Here is an 18,799-nt window from a genome sequence, read left to right as displayed (position 1 = left end):
CGCTGCCGCCGGCATCGTCCTGCTCGTCCCGTCTCCTGCCAGCCTCTCCGACGCCACGCCGGAGCCGCGCCATCCCACCGCTCGCCGGAGTCCCACGCACCCCTGCAGCGTCGCTGCCTTCTGACGAGCACGAGCTCGATTCTCTGCCTCCCTGCATCGAAGGAACCAGGCGCGTTGACTGCGTCTGTGTCACACCCTAGCAAGTTCATGCATTAGAGTGTTTGCATCATGTTTAATTCTCCCAGAAATATGAAATGGGGATAATAGAACCCCCAGCACCCCCTTAAACCAACTAGGGTTTACTAAAATAGGTTTCAATGAACCCAAAATGCCCTTCACAAAATGTTCATCATTTCTGGATTGGGCTAAAACCCCTGGTAAAAATGGTGCACTCTTTTCTAGGACATTCTGGATTTTTTTTGAATTAAATCATAAGTATTTGAATTTGGACATTTAAATGCTATAAAATACTTTAATTGCTCAAATAATTTTGGAAATAAGTGTGGGCTGTTGGAAATAATCTAAACAGAGCCTATGATTATTTTCAGGATTTTTGTAAGTGCCTAACTATTTTTAATAAAGCCACAAAGTTACAGCAATAATAGAAAATCAATAAAAACAGAAAACGGAGAGAAAGAGAAACCCACCTGGGCCTTCTTACCTGGCGCTCCTGTAGCCCAAATGGCTGGCCCAGCACGGCCCAGTCCATCTGGCCGTGCCATTCGTCCCCTTCCTTGGGACAGAAGGACGACGGGCGCGTGCCCGACGCGCGCCCACTGCCGAATGCCACCTCCTGCTTGCCGCTTCGCCGCTGGACGAGCTAGACGGCCTCCACGTCGCGCCCCTGACCCCCTGGACACCTCACACTCCTCCCCCTTCTCTCTCCCTCGCTCCCCCGAAGCCATGGCCGACGCAGCCGCCGCCGTCTTGCCGTCGTAGCCGTAGCCACCGTCGTCCCCATGCCGCCCCACCATGTCCACGAGCTTCGCCGCATCTCCCTCGACCTCCTCGCTGAGCTACGCAACGCCGGAAGCCCTACAACGTCTTCCTCGACCTCTTCTTCAACCTTCGGGCTCCGAGATCGCCGGCGACCCCGCGCTCGACTCGCTGCCTCCCCGAGCTCTCCGAGGCCACCGCTGCACTCGCCTTGAGCTCCTCTCTCTTCTCTCCCTAGCCACGTCGCTCGAGCTGCCCCCTAACCCTGTTGGCCATCACGGCCGAGAGCTCGGCTCCGCCGGCCATGTCACCGTCGTAGCCACAGACGCGTAAGATCGAATCCGAGTGCGTCATCGCACTCACCATGTCCCCAGGAACCCAACACACCACCCCACATGCCTCGCCGTGCCCTGTAGCCTCGAGTTCATCTTCTCCTGACTCCGGCCGCCTCGAAACTCGTCGTCGGCGTTGTTTCCGGCAACCCCGAGCCCAACTACTGCCACCAAACGCTGCGGCTTGCTCCCAGCAACGCGTAGAGCCTCTCCACCGCGCAAATGGTCGTCTGTGGGCGTTTTCCGAAGCCTCCGCCGCGTCTGGCCTCGCCGGCGGTTAAACGCCGGCGGGTTTGACCCATTGACTTTGACTGGGTGGGCCTAGGTTGACTCCCCTGAGTCTATGACAAGTGGGCCCCCCTCTGCTAATTAACCTAGGGTTAGCACTAACTAATTTTAGTTAGTTTAGGTCACTGACATGCGGGCCCACGCCCCACTGATAGTTTAGTTAGTGTTAATTTAACCCTGTTAATTAGATGTTTCACTGACGTGTGGGTCCCAGCCGTCAGGTTTGACCTGGGCTGGCGCCTTTGACTCGCTGACGTCATAGTGACGCAGTGCTGACGCAGTTATTTAATTTCTGGGTTTATTCTTATATAGGAAATTCCTGAAATTAGCCAAAACTTCTAAAAATCATAGGAAATCAACCATAGCTCCAAATCAAACAAATTACATATGAAAAATGATCAGAAAAATTCAATCTTTCCATCTGTAATGCTTTCATGCAGGACAAAACACTTTAACCTTGTTGTTTAGGTGAAACAAGCTAATACACTTATTATGCATAAGAACCTAAGCTTCCATTTGAATCTTTGATTCAAATGGATCCATTTCAACTTGTTTCACATTGCATTAGGCAGGACACCTCATTTTGCCATGTCATAGCATGCATCATATTGTTGCATATTGCCCTGTGTTGATTATATTCTGTGGTGTCTTTCGTGGTAGGTTCTGCCTCTGAGGATATCTCCGAGTATCCAACTGAAGGGCAGTACCCTACTACTACTCCATCAGGCAAGCAGCCCCATTGATCATATCAATACAATCCCATATTCTCGCCTCTGCTCTCATTTACTGCATTAAGACAACAACGTTTCAAACTGCTGTGTGCTACGGTAGTTGAACCCTTATCCTCTGCATGACCTGTCATTGCCACAGTAACTAGATGAAACCCACTAGCATGTGTAGGAGTTGATTGAGCCATGTATGTGTTTCCTACCTTGCTATGCATGCTATGCTTAGAGTTGTGTCAGGTCTGGTTCATCTAGGCGATGGGCTAGAGTGAAATGATTATGTCGGTAATGTGAGAGATGTGTTGAACATGATTTGGTAAAGGTATCGATGAGAGGCCATGTAGGAGTACATGGTGGGTTGTTTCATTGAGGCCGTCCCTAAGAACTGAGATCTGTATGTGTGATTTAAGAATCAGCTACTACCATGCATTGGGATCCTTAATTGACCCTCTCGGCTTCTTAATCACCCTAGTAATCTCTCCAGGAGTTGCAATTAGTTTCTGGTGTTTGTAGGTTATGTGTTGGCGGCCGTGCGTAGCGCTGACCCTAGGGGTGGGCTATGATGCAGTAGATACACCATGGCACGGTGTACCGAGTCACCCGTTTGGTGTCTCGGGAACCCTGTTCACATCATTCAGGGCCGTATGTGGAAACCTCGGCCGGACTCCCCGCGGATGGAACCTGGATAGGCGATAAACCTGGACTAGAGACTTGAGTGTTTAGGTAGGCCGTGGCCAACACCCTCGTTGGGCTTCCGCTTGAAGGTTGTCGAGTACATGTCATGTAAACGACGGTAAGTGGTGAGAGCGTGTATGAAGAAGTACACCCCTGCAGGGTTAACATCATCTATTCGAATAGCCGCGTCCACGGTAAAGGACTACTTGGTTGCCTATACAGTTCATAGACAAGTTAATGGTTACTACTAAAAGACTCAAGATAAGTGTGAGTACCGAGGATGGCCCTCTCGTAGGATGACGAGGGAGGATCCCCGGTGGAGTATTGTGTTGGTGATTAGTGGACTCGTGTGCGAAAACTATTTTACTAGTGGTGTCTCGTAGGATAGCTTAGCCAAGAGTCAAAGATGGCTTGCTGCAATAACTCCACCACCTTCTTGAGAATGAGCATGTATAGTAGGTTCTGTTGTAAGACTTGCTGAGTACCTTTTTACTCATGTTTGCTTTGATTACTGTTTTCAGACGACAACACCGGCCCCTCCGATGGGTTTTATGTAGACCTCGATGTCGATGAGTAACTTGCCACCCAGGTGGTGATCCTGGCCATGGAGGGCCCTATGTAGATAGACAGGCTTCGAGAAGCCTTCTTTCTTTCTAGTGTCTGTACTCAGACTATTTGCTTCCGCATGTGCTTGTATGCTTGTATGACTTGAGTGTCGGGTCATGTGACCCCTAACCTGTATGAACATGTTATGTATGGCTCTCTGGCCTTTAAATAAAGTACTTGAGTTGTAGAAGTTTTGTTGTGATGCATGTTGTAATTTGCACATATCGAGCATTATTGTGTGTATGATTGAAATCTTGGTATGTGTGGGATCCACAATCTAGTTGTTTATCCTTGGCAGTCTCTCTTATGGGGAAATGTAGTCTAGTGCTCCTCGAGCCATAGTAGTCCGCTACAGCCCGGTTCACCGGAGTTCTGCTAGCCCAGCACTACTCCTCAGGACACTTGACTGGCCGACATGTGTTTCACTTCGTTCCTATGTCTGTCCCTTCGGGGAAATGTCACGCGGTGACTTCCGGAGTCCTGCCTAGCCTGCTACAGCCCGGGTTCCCCGGAGTCCTGTTAGCCTAGTGCTACAGCCCGGATTCACTCGCTGATGACCGACACGCTCGATGTGATTCATGTATGCATGTCCCCGTAGGTCTGTGCTGCTTTGGGTTCACGACTAGTCATGTCGGCCCGGGTTCTCTGTCATATGGTTGCTAGCGACACTATCATATACGTGAGCCAAAAGGCGCAAACGGTCACGGGCCATGGTAAGGCGACACCCGTGGGGATACAGTGCGTGAGGTCGCAATGTGATATGAGGTGTTACTGGCTAGATCGATGTGACTTGGAATCGGGGTCCTGACAGTCTGGACCGGCCTCGCCTAGGCCCAGCGCCACCTCTTTCTTGCAGCCCACAGAGCTGGCCCAGTTGCTGTTGGCCGAGCGTGAGCAGTTCCCCGCAGCCCAGTCGCCTCGAATTCAGCCCATGTCATGTTTTTTTCCGTTCTATGAATTTGTCCTTTTATCCAGAGTTTACGGTTTCACAGAAAAACCCCTAGTCTTCATGCATATAATAACTTATGAATAATGCATCATATGTAATAACTTTATATATGAAACTTTACTAGAATTTCATCTAGTTTAATAATATCCAACTTTCAATCATGTTTGACATGTTTAAAATGATGTTTGCTTATATTTTGCCTATTGCCATGCTAGAATGATTTAATTCATAAATAATTAACCGTAGCTTGGATTTATTTAATCTTCATATGTAAATGGGGTAGAAAAATGCCTAGTTTAACATGGTGGCATTAGTTTGCATGTTTAACAACTCTAAAATTAGGCTTTAGGGCAGATCAGTACCAAACCTAATATATGCATATGAGGATTTTCCGGAATTGTTGTTTGTTGTTCCGGCCTCATTTAAACTTTCCTAGTTAAGTAGTTTTATTATGCTTCACCTCTTGCCATGCTAACCAACATTTAATTGTGTTGAGTACATAAACGGGAGAGAACTAAATAAGTCATGTGGTGTTCCGTCAACATGCAACTCGTTGCATATTGAGCTCCACTTAATTTGTAGTTTTGTTTGTGCACTCTGCCATGCCTCATTAAACCGGACATGCATCATACTTGGTTGTGCATCATGCCATGTTTATGTGATGGTTGTTTACTATGTTGTTTGCTTCTTTCCGGTGTTGCTTCTTCGGGTTAGTTCCGATAACGTCACGTTTTTGAGGGTCCGTTTGACTACATCCGTTTATCTTCTTCATGGACCCGTTCTTCTTCCTTGCGGGATCTCAGGCAAGATGACCATACCCTCGAAATCACTTCTATCTTTGCTTGATAGTTGCTCGCTCTTTTGCTATGCCGCGATACCTACCACTTGCTATATCATGCCTCCCATATTGCCATGTCAAGCCTCTAACCCTCCTTTCCTAGCAAGCCTTTGTTTGGCTATGTTACCGCTTTGCTCAGCCCCTCTTATAGCGTTGTTAGTTGCAAGTGAAGTTGAAGTTTGTTCCTTGTTGGAACATGGATATGTTGGGATATCACAATATCTCTTATTTTAATTAATGCATCTATATACTTAGTAAAGGGTGGAAGGCCCGGCCTTATGCCTGGTGTTTTGTTCCACTCTTTCCGCCCTAGTTTCCGTCATACCGGTGTTATGTTCCTTGATTTTGAGTTCCTTACGCGGTTGGGTGTTATGGGGACCCCTTGATAGTTCGCTTTGAATAAAACTCCTCCAGCAAGGCCCAACCTTGGTTTTACTTTTGCCTCACCGCCACCTACTTTTCCCTTGGGAGTCACGCTCCCGACGGTCATCTTTATTTTAAGCCCCCCGGGCCAGTGCTTGTCTAAGTGTTGGTCCGAACTAGAGTCCTTTGCAGCGCCACCTCGGGGAAACTCGAGGTTTGGTTTTAGTTGTACGGAGCGCTCATCCGGTGTGCCCTGAGAACGAGATATGTGCAGCTCCTATCGGGATTTGTCGGCACAGCGGGTGGTCTTGCTGGTATTGTTTTACCATTGTCAAAATGTCTTGTAACCGGGATTCCGAGTCTGATCGGGTCTTCCTGGGAGAAGGAATATCCTTCGTTGACCATGAGAGCTTGTGATGGGCTAAGTTGGGACACCCCTGCAGGGTTTTGAACTTTCGAAAGCCGTGCCTGCGGTTATGGGCAGATGGGAATTTGTTAATGTCCGGTTGTAGAGAACTTGACACTTAACTTAATTAAATTGCAGCAACCGCGTGTGTAGCCGTGATGGTCTCTTCTCGGCGGAGTCCGGGAAGTGAACACGGTTCTTGTGTTATGCTTGAACGTAAGTAGCTTCAGGATCACTTCTTGATCACTTCTAGTTCACGACCGTGCATTGCTTCTCTTCTCGCTCTTATTTGCGTATGTTAGCCACCATATATGCTTAGTGCTTGCTGCAGCTCCACCTCATTATCCCTTTCCTACCCATAAGCTTAAATAGTCTTGATCTCGCGGGTGTGAGATTGCTGAGTCCTCGTGGCTCACAGATACTTCCAAATAGTTGCAGGTGCCGATGATACCAGTGCAGATGACGCAACTGAGCTCAAGTGGGAGCTCGATGAAGATCGTGGTCGTTGTGTTGTTTCGCTTCCAGTTGATTAGTAGTGGAGCCCAGTCGGGTCGATCGATGATCTAGCATTTGGGGTTGTCTTTCTTTATTTTGGTTCCGTAGTCGGACCTTGATTGTATTCTGGATGATGTATATTTAATCTTGTATTTGTGTGAAGTGGCGATTGTAAGCCAACTCTTTATCCCTTTTCTTATTCAGTACATGGGATTGTGTGAAGATTATCCCTCTTGCGACAAACCTACCATGCGACTATGCCTCTAAGTCGTGCCCCGACACGTGGGAGATATAGCCGCATTGTGGGTGCTATAGCCTCCCTCTCATCGGGCGTATTACGTCGCGCCGCAACCCTACGTGGCGCCCTACGGGCCCCTCTCCTATGGACAGCCGCCTCAGCCAGGAGGGCTGCCACTGCTGCCCCTGGTTGCGTCGCCGTCGTAGCCTGCCCTCCCACCCGCGCCGTGGGACCCGGCGCTCCTGGCGGCCCTGCACTTCGCTCCCTTTCCGTCCACCTACGCTAGCGGCAGCGACTGGTATATGGATACTGGAGCTACCGCGCATATGGCTGCTCATCCCGGTAACCTCCACACCTCCTACCTCGTCCACACCTCCGCTCGCATCACCGTTGGCTTCCCATTACTCATATAGGACATGCATCTTTTCCATCCACATCTACTCCGTTGTCATTATCTAACATCTTAGTTTCTCCTGATCTTATTAAAAATCTTGTCTCTATTCGTTCTTTTACACGTGAAAATCCTATTACCGTTGAGTTTGACGAGTGTGGTTTTTCTATTAAGTACACTCGTACCGGATGGTACTCCACCGATGTGACAGCCCCGGCGAGCTCTACCCGGTCCACTTCACCGCCTCCACCACCTCCGCCACCATAGTCGCCCTCGCCACCAGTGTGGATCTCTGGCACGCTCGCTTGGGTCATCCCAACCCCGCCACCCTTCGTCATATACTTCGGAGTTCTTCTTTCACGTGTAATAAGATCGATGATCACTCTTGTCATGCATGTCGCCTCGGCAAACATACTCGTCTTCCTTTTAGGGCGTCTTCTCATGTTGCATCGTACCTGTTTGAGTTAATTCATAGTGATCTTTGGACCTGTCCAGTTGCAAGTAATATGTGATATCTTTATTACCTTGTCATTCTTGATGATTTTGTGCACTATGTGTGGACCTTCCCGTTGCGGCGTAGGTCCGATGCTATCTCCATCTCGCCGAATTTTACTCCTATGTTCTCACGCAGTTTGGTCGTCCCATCCTTGTGTTTTAGATCGATAACGGGAAGGAGTTTGATAAATTAGTTGTTCATACTCTCCTCACCACACATGGCATGACTTTTCGTCTCACATTCCCGTACACTTCGCAACAGAACGGTCATGCGGAGCACACCCTCCGCACTCTCAATGCCTGCGTTCGGATGCTTCTCTTTCATGCCAATGTGCCCCGCGCTTTTGGCCGATGCTCTCGTCACTGCATCACTCCTCATTAACATCCATCCCTGTCGTACTCGTGGGAACTTTGCACCTCATCATCTCCTCTTCGATGCACCACCCTCTTATGATGAGCTTCGTATTTTTAGTTGTCTCTGCTATCCTAGCATCGCCGCCACTGCACCACATAAGCTTGCACCCCGCTCTGCACATGCATCTTCCTCGGCTGCCCACCTAACACTAAATCTACCGCTGCTACGACCCGGTCTCCCATCGAGTATTCACCTCCCGGCATGTTTATTTTGATGAGAAGGGTTTTCCTTTTCAGCAGTAGGTACCTCTCGTCGCCCCGTCGCCGCTGGCCACCGGCAGCCCTGCGGCGACCCTGTCAGGTGGACGGCCCAGCTCGGCTCTCGAACCGCCTCCGGGCTTTGGCGGTCCCCACACCGTGGGACGAGCTGCGCTTCGCGCCCTCATGCCTCCTTCGCTGTCACCGCCGGCGCCTTCCCCGGCTGCCTCGGGTGCCGCCCCTTCGCCGCCGCCTCGTAGGCGCTCTCCCCCGCGGCCTCACCAACCGCCTCGCCAGCAGCCTCACTGGCCCTGGCGCCCTTGCCGATCGCCTCGCCGGCCTCGGCAGCCCCCTCGGGCCTCATCCCAGAGTTGCCATCTCGCCCCCTCACTCGTGCTCGAGCCGGCGTTCACCGCCCGAGTCTTCGGTACTCCAGCGACGAGTATCTCCTCGCTGCCTCCACCACCGAGCCATCCCCGATTCCTGTGTCTGCCAGAGCAGCCCAACGTGATCCTCACTAGCTTGCTGCGATGCAGGAAGAGCTCGACGCTCTTCAGCGGAAGCGTACCTGGACACTGGTTCCCCGGACTTCTCGCGCCAACGTCATCAACGCAAGTGGGTCTTTTGTCATAAGACCCGCTCGGATGGTACACTTGAGCACTACAAGGCTCATTGGGTGGTCCGTGGGTTTCGACAGCATGCTGGCATGGACTTCACTGAGACGTTTGCACTGGTTGTCAAATCGGGCACGATCCGCACCGTCCTCCAGCTGGCAGTCTCCCGAGGCTGGCCGGTTCATCAGATGGATGTCTCCAACGCCTTCCTTCATGGCCATCTTGAGGAGCAGGTTTACTGTGAGCAGCCCACCGGTTTCGTCGACGCCTCTCATCCCAGGCATGTGTGCTTGTTGTCTTGGTCTCTATATGGTCTCAAGCAAGCACCTCGCGCCTGGTACCAGCGTATCGCCGGGTTTCTTCAAACACTGGGCTTCAGCGTCACTCACTGGATGCCTCGTTGTTTGTCTATCACCGCGGTGACACGACTGCTTATTTACTCCTCTATGTCGACGACATCATCCTGACGGCCTCCTCCGCAACCCTTCTTCAGCAGATCACTCTCCGGCTGCGTGACGAGTTTGCTATCAAGGATTTGGGTGCTCTCCATTATTTCCTTGGCATTGAGGTCATTCGGCGACCTGACAGCTTTTTTCTTCATCAGCAGAAGTATGCACATGAGCTACTTGAGCGTGCCAGCATGCTCAACTGTCACCCTGTTGCTACTCCTGTTGACACGAAGGCCAAGGTTTCTGCTCTCGAGGGCTCACCCACATCGGATGCTCCGTTCTATCGGTCCATCGTCGGTGCTCTTCAGTATCTGACTCTCACCCGGCCAGATCTACAGTATGTTGTTCAGCAGGTGTGTCTCCACATGCATGCCCCTCGTGACTCTCATTGGACACTCGTGAAATGGATTCTCCGATACATCCGTGGCACGATGTCTCTTGGACTCACTCTCACGACGTCCACTTCTCTGGAGATAGTGGCTTATTCCCATGCTGATTGGGTTGGTTGCCCTGACACACGTCGCTCCACCTCTCGCTACTGCGTCTACCTCGGTCCTTCACTCGTCTTGTGGTCGTCCAAGCGACAACCCACAGTTTCGCGCTCCAGCGCGTAGGCTGAGTACTGAGTCGTGGCTAACGCCGCCCTCGAGTGCACTGGCTACGACAACTACTTCAGGAGTTGCATCATGATGTCTCTCAGGCTACAGTTGTCTACCGTGACAACGTCTCTGCGGTGTACCTTTCCGTCAACCCCGTTCATCATCGTCGTACCAAGCACATTGAGCTAGACATTCACTTTGTGCGTGAGCAGGTGGCCCTTGGACGCACTCGGGTCCTCCATGTTTCGACCGCACAATAGTTCACCGATGTGATGACTAAGGGACTGCCTACTTCCACCTTCGAGGAGTTTCATTCCAGTCTATGCGTCTCTGGAAACGTTTCGACTGCGGGGGGGTGAATATATTGTGTGTGTGTGTGTGTGTGTGTATTGTGTCTTGGTCCCACCTCCTCTCCTGTATAGTTGAGGTGGTGGCCCCATCCTGTACATCATATATACGTGCCTGGTGCACCGATCAATGCAATTGTGTTGTACGGCCTATTCTAGTCTTCTACACCGACGATTTTGCGTGCACTCGTGACTTACCCCTTCGCCCTCTCCTTCAAGAGGACAGGCGGCTAGGGTTTCTGTCTACCATCGGCGGTGCCATCGATCTACCTCTTCTCATATGACCTTAGGGCCATGGGACCTCGTTGCATCTAGGCCCTTGCCGGTGGGAGGGCTTCGTTTTTATATGTTTCTTTGAGTTTTGCTAGGGTTTGTCATGTTTAGAAAGGCGAGACGGCGGCGGCTCCCTGAAGATGGAATAAGGTTCTCCACTCTTAGCCCCCGTCTGAGTGATGTGTCTAGTATCGTCGGAGGGCGTGTGGAGGTGTCTCCGACGGATCTCGCGGGATTGGGTCAGTGGTTGTCTTGGTGGATTCGCTCGGATTCGGTCTTCGTTCGTCTACATCAGTGTGTCTTCATGTTGTTCTGATGCGCTGGTCTTATGGGGTCTTAACACGACGACTTTCCAGTTGCTATTAGACAAGTTTTGCCCGGCTACACGAGGAAGAGGTGATGACGGCAGCACCTTCCGCTCGTTTCAGTGCTTATAGTCATCATTGGGTGGTTCACGGATCTAGATGCAATTTTATAGATCTAGATACAATTTTATTATTTCTAATGTTCGTTGTAGTGTCATGATTGTTGATGAAATAAATCAAAAGTTCGGCAGGAAAAAATGGGTTAGATAAAATAAATCAAAAGTTTGCCGGGAAAAAATGGGTTAGGTGCCGGCGGGATACTCGTCCGGATTGGCAACGAGTAGTCTCATCCAAGCAATGTGATGCGGTGGGACTCGGGGCAACAGTGACGAGAATGAAGCGGGCATACTCCGGACCTGGGACGCCGACAACAATTGCTTTGAACCTGGGACACCGGCAACAATTGCTTCGAACCCGCGACGGCAATGGACAGCCGATAAAAGGGGAACGAGATCCCCTAAGGGATGTCACGGAAGCTACAGTATCCTGACATCCTTTTTTCACATCCATATAATTAAGCCTAAAATGACTTAAATTAATTTGTAAATTACAAATCTATTATATACATTTACAAAAATTACATACAAACAAAATTATGGTGCAATAAAATTAATTTCAGATTTTATTTTCTATGAACAGTAATTGTGCAGTATCTTTGCTACAGTGTCCATAACATCACTTTGTCGTTTTGCATTAGAATTGCACTGTAGCTACGTGTCATTCCCTCTTGATGTTAGAGGATCCGTTCCCGATAAAAGGGTGGTCATGATCCAGCAGAGAGGAGCTAGCACTGCATCGAGAAAGTAATAGCCTAGGTGAACCATTACGACCACTTAGCAGTGGCATTTTGGTTGTCAATTCACAGTATTCCACTTCAATCTTGGTTAATCTAGCGCTTAAGAATTATAATCTCTATAACATATCCCTAGACAACTTGTGGCAAGCAAAATGGTTTGCTATGAACCAGTCTGGCAAAAAGTGTCTACGAACAGTACTCTTAACTCTAATGGCATTAAAAAATGAGCCGAATGTTTAATTGCAGAGATGTCAGAAAGCAAACAAGCCATAAACATCATTTAAGAAATAACCTTATAATTCATAATCAAAGTCCTTGGTAAAGTCCTATGGAAAAGCAAAATAATCTTAGCAGCTCGAAATAACAAATGGTTTGAAGATTCAGCACGGCGCCCAATGTTAAGATTGTTTCTCTGATACCATCATGATATCATTTGCTGTCGTGACAAACAAGCAACCGATGACAAGAAAATTTGACGTCTGTGAGCCCTACTTGATGTACTGGGAGACCCACTTAAACCCATCGCCATAGCCCATCTTGCGGACAACGCTGCACATGAACACCTCAAGAGGCCGTACATTGGAGTCAACAAGATTCACCTTGCCCTTCCCAGTTGTGAAGTTGCTAAGGCCTAGGTGATACCGCAGCTCTTCTTCAGATGCTGCATATGGAATGTCAATCTTATTGCCAAGGATGAGAAATGGGACATTTGCCAAGGAATCATCAGAAAGGAGAGCATCAAGCTCCTTTTTCGATTCAGTAAACCGCTCCTTGTCATATGCATCTACCAAGTATACTACAGCATCAACCTGTTGGGACAAAAACAAAGTTAGCGGGAATATGAAGTGTCTTCACTCAGCGCATGAATAATGACGGGGCTATTTGGTAAAAAGAATATGCATGTCCAACTATGCATGAGTATCCAAATAAGTTGGCACAGAGCAGCAGATGGAAACAGCAAATTTACCATAAATGTCCACACCGAATAATGCCTTGCTACAATTTAAGCGGAATGACATAGGGTGGCAAAACTAAAGGATAGGCCAATAAATAATTGAGTTAACTATCCAATAATAAGAGCAGCTGACCCTCATATTAAAGTAAGGAACTTGGGAACTTAAACCACACATACAGCAAATTGTGATAACCAAATAATCAATATACCACTATGACAGCTACTCCCTCCGTTCCGAATTACTTGTCGCAGGTATGGATGTATCTAGATGTATTTTAGTTCTAGATAAATCCATTTCTGCGACGAGTAATTTGGAACGGAGGGAGTAACAAACTGTTGCATTGTAGAAAACTACCAACTCCACACAGGTTTATGTGTTGTATGATGACTTAATACTGCCTGGTGAAAATCCTAGGATGCACTACCGGGGGCATGGTCAAAATGCAGGAGTACCACATGAACTTTGCAGAAAACTGCAACTATAATTCGTAGATGATTTCTGTAGATTTCTCACTTCTCGAATGGGGCACAACAAATTGATTACGGAAAGCATAGATAATTCTGTTACATACCACCAAGTGCACATAGGATTTTAGCAAGGCAGTCTTTAAACTAAGTAGCAGAAGTGTCGTGAGAAGGCAAATGCAAATGCAAATGGAACACACAAAGAGAAGAATAATGCACATAGAACACGAGAATAGCTCAACAGTAATAAAACCTCAACATACGAAAATTCGTTTCTGAGTCCAGGCTCAGATGCTCTCAAAATCAAGGCCTTCAAGTCTTATCGAGATTGGCGATGCGTGTTTCATAATTGGCTGTATCTCTTCCATATGGTCACTGCAAATAAAATTGGCCCAGCATTTATATCTGGTAGGTATCGTTATGAGACATCTGGTGCATTCTACCAAGAGAACCTAACGTCCTGAGTCGTGTCGTGCAATAACGCACTATTGATAGCCCAAACAGCCACCTACCGAAAATGGCTTTCGCCCCACTTTATATATAAAGCACCAAACAACAGCACCCAGTACAGACGCACGCCCCCACAACACACACACACACACACAGCACCCGGTACAAACAGCCACCTAAGCATCCATCCCATTCTCACATAGCATTTCTGATCCAGGCTATTCCACCGATCTCGCTTCATTCCCCACATCCACATCGCCTTCCATGTCAGCCTCTGGATCCTCGTCCTCTAGGGCTGCACCGGCCTTCTCTCCTCTTCTACGAACAGATCCAGACCAACCTTGCTGAAAGAAGTGAGATCCATGGTGGCCGATGCTCAGGTGGTGACTACAGAACGTAGGAAGAAGCCCCTCGGCAACCATGAGGCCCAACACGCTGGTCCCACGATGTCCTCAGTGTCCCCCCTTCCCCTGTGTCATGGATCTGGAGGTCATCGTGTCACCATCGCCGGCCACCACCGATGCTGCGGCGACTCTTACTCTCCTTGGCAGTAAAGGTGTGATGGAACCAGATAGACCTCGCTGTTGGTGTGGGCCTTGACGTGATCCTTCTTCACGACATGGACAACAACGAGGGAACAAGGATTCTACCAGTGCATCCGACATGACATAAGCATCTGTACACATTTGTTACTTGATTCTCTTCAGATTCATAATTTGTTCAGTGTAGTCGCATTCTGCTTTTCATCGTGTTCAACCACTCATGTGCTTTTTTGTCTTCCAAGATGTTTATGCCACTAGAGTCAACACCCACCAACATGGCTAAGATGGATCAACATGTTTCTGCTCCATGTACCAGAATCCATTCATCTAAACTCTAAACAGCCGCCCGGGCTACGCAATAGGTCCACCGTATGCACCTGTTCACACAGGTATACAGGACTTCTCCATGCAGCATTCCTGTGACCTCAGATATCATTTCCCGAATCCCAAGAGCAGATGCAACGGACAGGATACCATGTGCATCTGAGCCTGGGCACCAAAACGCTCCTCTCTCTAGCATACATACATGAAATCTATTGGGTTTTTCTTAGCACAGATATGTGCACCAACCTTTAGAGTTCAAACTTGTTACATGCAGAACTACTTAGAGAGGTTGGCAATTCAGTGTTCCTTGAGTACTATTACAAAGGACAACATTAAAGTAACAACAGTCGCTCTTTTCAACAATTAAAGGCAGAGGATAGAAATGACGAGAAGGAATCATCTCTCAGATAGATCTGACTATTCAGCAAAGGCAGCCTAATACAGATATTAGAAAAGATTGACGCTAACCTTTGCGTAGTAGTCCTTCCAGACCCGTCGAGCGATCTGGTGACCGCCGAGGTCGAAGGCTTTGAACTTGATCTTGCCGATGCTGAGCTCCTCGGACGTGGGGTGCTGCGTCGGCTGGTGCTGCACCAGCCGCTGCGTCAATTGAAACACACAGAAGCACGGGTCAGATCTACCAGATCGGATCAGATCCAGGGAGTGAGATCCCGTGTACGTACCTCGTCCTTGAGCATGTGGAGGAGAGTGGTCTTGCCGGCGTTGTCTAGGCCGAGGAAGAGGATCTTGGCCTCCTTCTGCCACAGGCCGAGGGAGGCCAGCACCCCGTAGAACCAGTCCCACAGGAACATCCTATCTGCTGGCCTTCTCCTACTCGCACACCCCTTCCACTGGGCTGGGTTTTCTGGGGTCTATCCTGGCGATGGCGGCGACAGAGATCGCCGGATGGATCTGGGGCTGGTGGGAGAACAAACCGGGGACGGACCGAGGGAGGCGAGGATGGATCTGAATCTCTCTCTCTTGCTGCCTACCTATTCTTTGCTTGGCTGGGGTTGATTAAGACATTAACTGCTCGGCCTCGGCGTGAGAATTCAAGGGGCGAGGCGAGGTATGGTGGGCGCCATGCGTACTGCACGTGGGGCCGGCTTTCTCCTAATTCCTTCCAATCGATTTCTCTGCGAATTCGTCGTCCCATTTCCGCTATCTTTTTTCTTTTGAGGGAAAAAAATATCCCTATCTATTCTTTGATTCTTCAATTCTTTGAGGATCTCTAGATGTTTATTCCTAAATAGATACAAGCCACTTTTTTTTTCTTTACCGTGCAACCATGGGTCAGTTCTTTCAGAGTTTATGGTCGGGTGTGAAAATAAGTTGGCGCCTCCCCCAGCTTATTCTACAAGTCTAATATAAAATTTTACTACTATTTATAAAAAGCCTACTAGTTAAGATTAACTAATAGACTAAACTAGATAAGGGACAACTTATTTCCACAACTGAATATGAACCCAAAAGAACTGGCTCATGTCATATAAGCAAGTTATATGTTGAAAATATTAGCACTTTTCCGATTAGACTTATCCACGAGTAAACAGTAAACATGGTATAAAAGGTATCCATCTCATAGCAATACCTAAGCATACTAGCACGTATAGAACATAGAATCGAACCTTCTATGAGCATCACATATACGGTTAGCATAAGTACGAGTAAACGAGGGATGAACAGATCATACCCTCCGGTTGGCTAGGCCAACACGGCGGCGGCAGCAGCAGCCTCGGCGTTGTCCGTGGCCTTCTTCTTAGCGGCGGCGGCCATGGTGTCGATGCAGAGGAAGTAGTGGAAGCAGAGGCGAACGGAGTTGGGGACAGATCGGGAGCAGTCGCGTCGAGACGCTCCCCAAAAACCTTATTGCCGTTTTCCCGGGCAGGATCTCGAACGACAGGGTTCCGGAGGCACCTGCTCTCCCGACCAGCCGTGCACGCGGTCGTCGGGATGGGATCGCCGGAGGCAGCACAGAGTGAGGAACAGTAGATGACGGCTAGGTCACGCGAGAGGGAGTGAGTGAACCAAACTAGGTTACTTCACTGGCCAGAGCCTTCTTATATAGTCCGTAAGGGAGAAAGTCGTGGGCCTTGCCGAGGCCCACGACCGAGTCGACCCACTCCCGGCAAGGGAGTCGTTGTTCCCGGCAAGGGTCACACTCTCGGCAAGGGAGTCAACGAATCCTGACAACGCGGGTCCCGGCAAGGGTCGCACCCCCGACAAGGGAGTCGACGAATCCCGGCAATGCAAGTCAGCCCACAGCCCAACGTCTTGGACAGTGGCCCACATGTTAGCGACTCGTTAATTAATCCTTAATTAATTAATTCATTCCTGAGCGGCAAAAATAAGCTTCGGCTCGGCTCATTCCCACAACCCGCGGCGCGCGCGCGTCGTGACGAGGCGGGCGGTGGAGGAGGAGGAGCGCGCGTGTACCACTCCTCTTCCCAAGCTCACAATGGCAAGTGGTAGAGCAGCCCTTATAAAGGGATCTCAACTCTCTTCAACTAGCAAGGTGGGACTAAACTTCCCACCACCTGCCATCTCATGCATGGGCCTCAAGATTAACCAGGGATTAGTGTCTTATATGGGCCTAAGCCCATCCATAATCCAACAATCCCCCACCAGATCTCGAGGCACATAAATTTGTCAACTGTTTCAAACAATGTTTGATATACCAGAATTTCCAGTGGAGATTGTTAAGTTGAACTTTCACCTAGAGCAACAGGATTAGACTTCTTCACAACTGAACAATGGACTATGCCTTGAATTGTCAGTTTGGCGTGCAGAAGTTTTGCCTATTGTCAGCTGATACATGGCTGTCGTAGGCTAAACCCCACGGGTGGAGCTTATTAGTCATACTTCATACCTTCTCATGAGCTTACTAGAGATTATCCATTCTCATAGATTGTGACCAGCAGTCGGGCTCACATAGGTGTGTTCCTCCAAAGAATGCTCTGTCGGTTAGCATCTTGCTTACATAAGCTTTGGAACATATTAAGACAAAAGTCAGCCTGCCTTACAGAATTGAGAGTATTACTGCATCTCCAACGGAGTGGGTTTATTAAGGATACTCTCCTCAGTTGACCGCTGGATTGTTTTCCCAGGTCCTAATTCACGGGATCTCCGATCACATAGGTTGGGTTACCCCACGGCAACTTACGTGGGTTTCATACCCATCTTTCTCGATGCATTTTCTATCACAATCCGTGATAGCCCTTTCGTAAAAGGGTCTGCCAGATTCTTAGCCGTCTGGATATAATCCAACGCTATTACTCCGGAGTTTCTTGATTTTCTGACAGATTTCAATCTTCTTCTTATGTGCTTTGTGGATTTCATGTTGTCCTTTGAACTCTTAGCCTTGACAATCACTGTTTGATTGTCACAGTTCATAAGGACAGCCGGCACTGGTTTATCAACCACCGGCAAATCCATCAAAAGCTTTCGAAGCCATTCTGCTTCGACGCATGATGTGTCCAATGTTGTGAGTTCTGCTTCCATAGTCGATCTGGTTAAAATCGTCTGCTTGCAAGACTTCCAGGAAACAACGCCACCACCAAGTGTGAAGACATGTCCACTTGTGGCTTTCATCTCATCAGCATCAGATATCCAATTCGAGTCACTATATCCCTCAAGTACCGTTGGGTACCCAGAATAGTGAAATCCATAGTTCGCAGTACCTTGCAAGTAATGCATCACTCGCTCAACAGCATGCCAATGCACATCTCCCAGATTGGAAACAAACCGGCTCAGTTTGCACACAACAAATGAGATTTCAGGACGAGTAGCACATGCTAGGTACATCAGTGAACCAACCACTTGAGAATATCTCAATTGATCTACAGCCGTGCCTTCGAACTTTTGAATCCGCACGCTAGGATCATATGGTGTTGCAGAAGGTTTGCAGTTCGAATATCCAAAATGGCTCAAAATCTTCTCAACGTAGTGGGATTGCAATAGTGTAATTCCACCATCAGAATTTCTTAGTAGCTTCATGTTCAGAATAACATCAACCACACCCAGGTCCTTCATCTCAAAGTTGTGAGATAGAAAGGACTTGACCTCCTCAATGACCTTGAGGTGGGTCCCAAATATCAGTATGTCATCGACATACAGACACAGTATAACTCCTTCGCCCCCACCATAGCGATAGTATACACATTTGTCAGCTTCGTTCACAACAAAGCCAGCAGATGTCAGAGTAGTGTTGAACTTCTCATACCATTGCTTAGGCGCTTGTTTCAGGCCATACAAAGATTTCACTAGCTTAC

General features: G+C 48.7%; 1 protein-coding gene across 1 annotated transcript; it reads right to left on the bottom strand.

The window, feature by feature from the left end:
- Positions 1 to 12,046: 12,046 nt before the first annotated feature.
- LOC125543782 (GTP-binding protein SAR1A-like) lies at positions 12,047 to 15,579 on the bottom strand. The gene is made up of 3 exons (XM_048707249.1): positions 15,212 to 15,579; positions 14,997 to 15,128; positions 12,047 to 12,601 (listed from the first exon to the last, which is right to left on the bottom strand). The coding sequence occupies exons 1-3, from the start codon at positions 15,338 to 15,340 to the stop codon at positions 12,281 to 12,283; spliced, it is 582 nt and encodes a 193-aa protein (XP_048563206.1). The 5' UTR covers positions 15,341 to 15,579; the 3' UTR covers positions 12,047 to 12,280.
- Between the last annotated feature and the right edge of the window lie 3,220 nt (positions 15,580 to 18,799).

This window comes from Triticum urartu, chromosome 3 (assembly GCF_003073215.2).
Source record: "Triticum urartu cultivar G1812 chromosome 3, Tu2.1, whole genome shotgun sequence".
Taxonomy (NCBI): Eukaryota; Viridiplantae; Streptophyta; class Magnoliopsida; order Poales; family Poaceae; genus Triticum; species Triticum urartu.
This window is presented reverse-complemented; position numbering and strand designations above follow the sequence as displayed.